Genomic DNA, 8,175 nt, shown 5'->3' on the forward strand with positions numbered 1-8,175 from the left:
TTTAGAAAGCTTTCAAATCTGTGAAATGAAAAGTAAAGTAATCCTGCAAGTGAAGAGAGTTTCTTTTCAAAAAATATTTTTTTAAGACCAAAAAACCCCACAAGAGTGTGTAGTCCAAGTCAAAAACATTTCCTGTTTAAATATTCAAAGGCAACCTGTGGCATACATAATAGGAGAAATTTCCATTAAAAAGAAAAACAAAAGTAAGGTAGCCTCGAAAATGCCCATGTTTTCTTACTCACAGGTCTGAAGTAGCCCCGTTTTTAAAACACACTTAACAAATGCAACACAGCTCAATCAGGGTTGATTTGAGTTCACAAAATAATTTTATTATATGTAAGAAAGCATACAGGCAATAAAATGAAGAAACATTCACAATGCATAAATAACACGGACCTGATGCAGGAGATATTTTTCAGTAGATTTCCTTCTTGTTACCCATTTCATCTAAACACTGTGTAAATTGCTTATCAACAAGAATACTCTGTAAACATTTCAGAGAAATTCTCTTGAAATGCCCCCACATGAATCGCTATCTGGCAAAACAGACTCATGATACTTTATACAGTTGAGATGATGAGATAGGAACTTGATTCCAAAGCACAGAGAAGGAGCTAGCCTTTGTCCAAAGAGATCCTGGTGGCTTGGGAGCACTTAACACACCCAAAGAGAAGGGGTCTCCTTTTATTTCCACCAAGAGAAATGTCTAACTCGAGGATGATAATGAGGCACTATTCGTTAGTATACTATTAACATTTAGATTTTAAAAAAAATCAATTCTATATTCAGATTAAAGCACTACAAAAAGTCGCCCCACTGAGTGGTGTGATTTGACCTGGTAAGATGGAGATGCAGGATTTGACCTTTGTCTGTTGGTGAGATTGTTGTAACCCAAATATTAAGGAAACCTACTGTCTTCACTACACGTATCTAACCAGGACGGCCACTTGTTGGTTCAGAAAAGCTATCTGACGCTGAAATGAGAAAAGAGCAGAGGGCCAAGTATTTTACATAAATACAAAGCGGCACATACTTTTTGTCACTACCTAAGGTCATAAATCTCAAGTCAGGTCCTTCTGAAGCTGGTTTTTATTTAAGATATTTACAGAACTGCAAATCTCTCTCCTGGGAAAGTCTCTGTCATTTAAAAAATTTTGAACGCAATAGTAGCTATGCCTTTTTAAGTTTTTCAAAATCTTTCTAGAAAAAAAAACATTCACAGCATTTGTCAATTCTCACCTCGTGTTTATTACTGCCAATGAATTTTAAAGAAGTATCACAACTTCATTTCCTATCAGTCTTTGCTGTTTCTGGAAGTTACCCATGAGCATTTAGAATCTCAGAGTTTGTCTGTTTGTTTCATTGGCCAATAAAGTGCTAGTTAGATGGATGAAATGTGATTGTAAGGTCTCAGATAATTCATTAGTTTATCCTATGACATCTGATAAATATAGATTTATTTAATAAATTAAAAATATCCATATAATACAATAAATAAATAAAACCAATATCAACAAAGCATCTCTCAAGTCTGGAAAAAAAAATCCCACTCCTACTGTAAGGCTCAATTATTTTTTAGAAATAATTTATGAAGGCATGCACCTACCTTTACAATCTGAAAACTCTGCTTGGACCAGTGTTAGCACCTGTTTGTACACAGCAAACTCAACCCTTCTCATTTCCTTCCTGGAAAGGATTTATTTTTTAAGCGATGCTGTTCATTGTAGATTCTGTGCCCTATTTTTTAAGTCCTACGATAAGAATCAGTTTCTAAAAATAATTTTGGAGCCAAAGACACGTCCCTGTGAACGTTCACTTCACATATGTCCCTCTTTGATTCACTATGAACAACACAGAAAACACACTGGAATGTATTTTAAAATATAGTCGGTTGTGTGTTTAAGGAAAAGCAGCAGAGGAGGGCTTGCCTGACATCTGAGTCTCACCACACCTTGGTTTCCTAACAGCAAGCCACTGAAAATCTCCTCTAGTTTTTGGGATGAGCCTGTCTGGCCGGGTTCACCTCAGGGTTCAGGTTGGATGCTGTCCATTCTGTGTGATGGGCTGGATCTTCTCTAGAGAGACATCGGTGTCGTAGTCCAATATGACAGATAGGGCCGGGGACAGCTTCTCCAAGGGTTTGGCCATTCCACCTGCCTCCTCCTTCTTCAGGTCCTCGGAGGAGCCCACTGCATGTGGGATCAGATAAACCAGATTGCAGTCCTTGGAAATGGAGCCTCGAGGCTCGTGATGGCTGGAAAACACCACAGCCCCATTGTTATTGATGCTAACCGTCTCTATGGCATTATTCGTGGTAGGGCAAAGTCTGTAGCATCCTAAGAGAGTTGAAAATGCCTTCCGAAAATCAGCATTAAAGGCATAAATGATGGGGTTCAAGGAGGAATTAGCCCACCCAAACCACACAAACACGTCAAAGGTGATGGAATCAATGCAGAAGGGCTTGGTCTCCCCAGACCCACAGAAGGGCACCATGCAGTTCAAGATGAAGAAAGGAAGCCAGCAGCACACAAAGACCCCCATGATCACGGACAGAGTCTTCAGAACTTTAGTCTCTCTTTTGAAGGACATCTTAAAGGAGCTTTCTGGTTGGGAACACTCCACCGGGTTTCCATTACCTGTAGTGGTCTGGCAATTCTTGGCATGGACTGCTGCCCTCTCCAAGGCCGAGATGCGCCGTATTTGTTTCTGGGCGATCCTATAGATCCTGGTGTAGGTGACAATCATGATGGCCACGGGGATATAAAAGCTTATCAGGGAGGATGAAATGGCATATGTCCTGCTTAAGCTGGAATCACAGTTGTCCAGGGTGTCACCCAGGGAAGTGGCATTGCCGTCGGAGGAGCTCGTGGGTTTCGCCTTGTGCCAGCTGAGCTGTACTGGGATGAAAGAGATGAGTACAGACAAGGTCCACGCCACGCTGATCAGGATGAAGGCTGCCTTGGGGGTCATCTTCCTCTCATACCGGAAGGGGCTGGAGATGGCCCAATACCTGTCCACGCTGATCACACAGAGGTTGAGGATGGACGCGGTCGAGCACATGATGTCAAAGGCCACCCAGATGTTACAGAAGGACCCAAAGGGCCAGAAGCCAGCAATCTCCGCTACCGCTTTCCAGGGCATGACCAAGACAGCCACCAAGAGATCCGATACGGCCAGGGAGATGACAAAGAAGTTGGTCACCTTGGACCGCAGGTGTCGGAACCTGATGACCGCGGCACAGACCAGTGTGTTCCCCAGCAGTGTGGACAGGATGAGCAGAGACAGGAAGCAGGCTGTAAGGATGCGGAAGGAGAAGTCTCTCTGTACCACCAGCCCAGCCCCATCCATAGTAGAGGTGTTCAGAGTCCTCATCTTGCGGACGGAGAGCACATAGGGGGCTCTGACACCCTCCGGTTCCTAAGCAGGGATGAAGGGTCAGTCCAACCTGCAGGAGTTCTCACTCACCAGGCAGCCCCTGGCACAGCCCCTCCGGCTCCCCTGGGTGGAGGACCTCACCAGCATTCCATCAGAGGGCTGCAACAATTGCGTGGCAGGAGCCTGCCCTTGGCAACCCAAGTCAGCCCCTTGGAAGGTCCCTCTTGCTTGCTACGACTGTCTTCTGACTCCCTTGCTCCAGGTCACTGTCCTGTTGACCAGCTGGCCCTTCAATTCTCCATAGAAGGCATTGGCTTTTTAGCATATTCTAAGCTATCCATCCAGAGACTCCCAGGCCTCTGCGGATCTAGGCAATTGCAGTCATATACTGGGGCTGTTGCCTCTCTGGTGGTGACGGAATTCTCCCCTTTTGAAGTTGCAGCTGAAAATACATGCCTCACTCCTCCAAGCCCCTTGGCTACACCGCAGCTCTCCAAACGCCCTTAAAAAGCAAAAAGAAAGCAAAGGTTGCTCGCCAGGACTTGAGCCGATCGCAGCTTTACCCGTGTCAAACCCACTTCGACTGTCCGAGCCACCTACCTTGCCTTGAGGTTGTCTCTCTCAAAGCCCCTGGAGCTCAGACAGCGGGCTTCGCTAGGCGCCGCAGCTCCGCAACGCCCAGGAGGTGCGCCCGACTCCTGCCCGGCGCGCGCAGCCGGGATCTGGCTTCTGATGCGCAAAAATCGCAGGGCAGGTTTGGGAAATGATCCCAGGCCAGGTCCCCCGGGGCCGGCGCTGCCCTACTGCCTCCAAAGGCTAATGATTGTCTAAAGCCGAGGACACCCGGGAAAAGGGCTCCCGGGCGCTCGTCACTTCCTTGATAGAGGGCACCTCCAGGACTAGTCACTTGGAGAGCTTCTTTCCTTCGCTGCCTTTTTCCCAGAACCGAGCGCCCGGGCGCCCCTCGGGTGGCCTCTGGCCCCTCGGGGCAGGGCTCTGCGCCTCTCCGCCGCACTGTCCGCTAGCTCCCGGGAGCCCGTGGGAACGCCAGGCAGAGAGCGCCGAGCTGGCAGCGGAGGGCGCACGGGCCAGCCGGGTTCCCGCGGGGCACAGCCCACCCCGCCCCCGCGTCCCCTCCCCTGCCCTGCCCGGGGGCGGGCTTCGCTTGACAGGCAGAGTTGCGGGCGACAGCCGCACGTGGTCCCTTGGATGGTGCCGCGGGCGAAACGGGGGGCGGGGGACTCCCAGGTGAGCGCTCGCACGCCCTGGGGTACCGGCTAACCCGCGGACCCTCGGACCCCTGGACAGCACGCGACAGGGCCCGCCAGACGTTAGTACCTCGAGTAAGCCCGAGTCGCCTGAAAGCGAAGCTCGGCCGACCGACATTCACTGGGGTCGACCCCACGCCCTTCCCAAAGACCGAAGCAAGCAGGGACCCTGCCCACTCACCCACGCACACCAAGCCCTGGATCGGCGGGCGTCCGACCTGCGCTGTCTCCAAGTGTCCCCCAACTAGCGTGAGGCGTGCCCCGCCGGCGCCCGTACCCCCCGCTCTCGGAGAGGATTCGGCGCTGCGGCGCGCCTGGCAGGTGCGCTCCGCTGTGCTGGGAGGCCGCTCACTTCCCGCTCCGCCGGGGCAGCCGGCGCGTCGCGGGCTGCGGTCAACGCCGGACTGCAGCCCGTGCTCGGCGCCCGGAGAGCGCCCCAACCCCAGCACCACGAGCTCGGCAGGCCCGGGGCGCCCTCTGCCGGCGGCGGCGGCTTCCCACGGCCCCGCTGCGCCCTCACAGGTACAGACCTCACCCGCACCCGCCCCCGGGTTCACGCGGGACCCGCGCCCGGACCGGCACTTCCCCGACCATGACTGCCAAAACCTGGAAAGGGGGATGCGCAGTATTCCTCATTTAGGACTCATTCTGCTAAAAAATGACAAGAATGAAAAATTCCTTTTGCTGGCTCTGCATTCATTGAATCGGTATATTTTCCTGAGCACTCATTACGTGCCAAGAGCAAGGGCGATAGGGTGAGCAAGATGCAAGCTTTACTCTCAAAAAGACCAGACAGAACTGGCATTTACTGAGCGACCTCCGTGTCCCGGGCACACACCTTAACGTTGTTCACCCCTTAAAACAATCCCTTCCCATAGGCCTGGTCATCTCCACTTTGCCCAAGTGGAAAATGAGATTCAGAAAGGTGTTCAAAGTTACAGAGCTAATGCAGGTGTTTGCTGCCTGACTCCCGCCTGCGTGTTCTTTTCACTTACGTGTCACTGCCTGCTGGGAGCTCCGGCTCTAGTGTCGGCGCCAACAAACTAAATAAGTAATTACCCACAGGTCTAAAATAGAGCACAGGGCAAAATGGAGGCAAGAGGGCCTAGTGGAGAAGGATCTCCCCGGCTTCTTCCCAGCTGCCCTGGACAAGGCCTCACAGGTCAGTCTTCGAACGAATTTGTACATTAAGCGGCACCATCGCCTTGCCTTGCTGTGCAAGGGGCGTCCATGTCAGGCTGCCTGGCTTCCTGCCCTTACCCTGCCCTGCTGGCTGTGTGGGCTCTCTCTTCCCTGGGCTTGGTTTCTTCCTCTGTAAAACGGTGATGGCATAGCAGGATTTTTCTAAGTATTAAATGAGATGATGTTTACAGAGGACTTGGAACTGAGCCTAGATATTCAGCCCCCACCATGGGCAGAAATCCCTGGGGGCTCATTAGAAAACCAATAGCCTTGGCTCCTTGAGAACCGGGCACCACATTGGAAGCTACAGTTTTCTCTGTAAAAACCCAGAACCTGAGTAATAATTCCATTAAATTAACCAGTACAACCTGCACCTTGGTTTTAAAGGAAAGGACTGTCTTCCCGGGGGCAGACCATCCTGTGTCTCTGCCCTCAGCTCTGTGCGCCCACCCTCACCCTCACCATCACACCCAGCAATACCATGAGTCATGAGTCAAAATCACAGACAATTTTGCCACACACGTGCCCAAAGAACCACATTCTTATAGAGCCGTAAGCCATGCTTAACATACTTCCAGATCATTTTCCTTAAAGCAGGCATTCCCCCAAGCTTCTTGACTTCATCTTTCTTTCCCTTTTACGAATAAGTACAAATTAAACGTATGCTTCTGATTCAAGATGGTCATGTGGGCTTGAACATTTAACTCCCCACATTCTACCCATCCCATCCTGAAATGTTTCCAGTGCATTCCACCTGGAAATACACATGTAGGAGAAATTCAGCATTAACCCTGGAAAACAGGAAAAAAGTGAGGTCTTTTTTCCAGGATAAAGGGCAGATGGGATTAGACTAGAGGAGGGAGGACTTCCCTGCATTTTCCATACGGGAAGAAAACCCCAAAAGAACACACTACCAAGATCGAGGTAACAGATGCTGGAGGTCAGGATAAGGCCAATTGAGAAGTGCCCCCAATGCCCAAGTCCTCGCAGAGCGAAGAACCCTGGCAAAGCCCACCGCTCTTTAAGTTAAAACAAGGATGACAACTACAAGCGGAATACCCAGATCCCCAGAGTCTCATCTATATAAAGCCCAGTGGTGACTGGTCAGGTTCCGGATGGCATCACATTTAATGATATACCAGTCCATTGGCCAAAAAAATACTTGATATGAAATTTAACTATTACCCAAAAGCTTGTTGGAAACAAATGACGTTCATGACATACTCCTTCCCATCCTCGTTTCTCTCAAGCTAGGCAGCTCCTCCAAAAAAAAAAAAAAACACAAACAAACAAACAAAACTTTCTTTGCTTGAAAAATCCCCTAAATTCTTTCCAAACTAGTCTACGCTGACCTTAGTCATTTTCTCTCAACTCATTCCCCCGACAGGTCTAGGTGATCAAATCAACATACATCACTTCTGTAGTGGTCGAGAGGTATTTCTCATCCACAAGTCAATGTCTGCCATTTTCAATGTTAGAACATCAAATGTCCTCCTTACCCGTAATGCACAAAAAAGGCTCAGGAACCCAGCTAGAGAAGGAGGGAAGAAACTGAATACCCAAGGGGGTGATTTTTGTTTCCTATCAGCAGGAAACCAGGAGAGTTGAACAATTTCTCGTGATTCCAAGACAAACACCTGAGATCTTGTTCTAGCAGACTTAGTTCACTGATTTTTGAACATGATTGCCGAGGGAACAGGAAAGAGTAAAATGTAGCTTAAATCCCATGATTTTTTTTTTCACTTTGCAGAGTGTGAATTTCAGAGGAGCTTACAATTTGGCTAGAGATTTCGGCTTTTTCCCATTTTTTTCTCTCTTGAAGCCAAGGTGAAACAAAGGCTTCCATTTTGTTCTATAAAAATCTCCCCCACAAACATCAAGAACAGGAATATAAATGCAAGCAGGTATTAGCATTAGATCATGCTGGGAATGTAAACCCAAACACAAAAGCACCTTTATTTCCCAAATTGGCATGTCTTTTAAGCTCCGCTGTGATTTATGCACTGCAGGAAGGAGGAAGTTAAAATGATGCTTTTCAACAAATTTTTATTTAGAGTTTGTAAAAGTAAATCAATACAAAAGGCACGCTATCACAGGGCTATCTTAATCTCATAAAAGAATAAATAAAACAACTGAACTGTCAGGTATAACAAAGATACATTTCGGAGGCTTTGGGATTATTAAAGCTGATTTTTATACCAAAAATGATTGTTTATAATGTCAATGAAAAAAAAAGAATAAAACTTGACTGACCTTGACTAAGTAACTAGAATGCTTGTTTTCTACCATAAATATAGCATCTCTGAAATTCCTAATCCCATATCATATTTTCTTTTCCTATAGTTACTAT

General features: G+C 48.1%; 1 protein-coding gene across 1 annotated transcript; it reads right to left on the reverse strand.

Moving 5' to 3' along the window:
- Window positions 1-303: 303 nt before the first annotated feature.
- On the reverse strand, window positions 304-4,971 carry DRD1 (dopamine receptor D1). Its single transcript, XM_006732508.3, has 2 exons — window positions 4,825-4,971; window positions 304-3,877 (listed from the first exon to the last, which is right to left on the reverse strand). The coding sequence occupies exon 2, from the start codon at window positions 3,370-3,372 to the stop codon at window positions 2,032-2,034; it is 1,341 nt and encodes a 446-aa protein (XP_006732571.2). The 5' UTR covers window positions 3,373-3,877; window positions 4,825-4,971; the 3' UTR covers window positions 304-2,031.
- Between the last annotated feature and the right edge of the window lie 3,204 nt (window positions 4,972-8,175).

The sequence above is a fragment of the Leptonychotes weddellii genome, chromosome 7 (assembly GCF_054177405.1).
Source record: "Leptonychotes weddellii isolate Sample4059 chromosome 7, ASM5417740v2, whole genome shotgun sequence".
Taxonomy (NCBI): domain Eukaryota; kingdom Metazoa; phylum Chordata; class Mammalia; order Carnivora; family Phocidae; genus Leptonychotes; species Leptonychotes weddellii.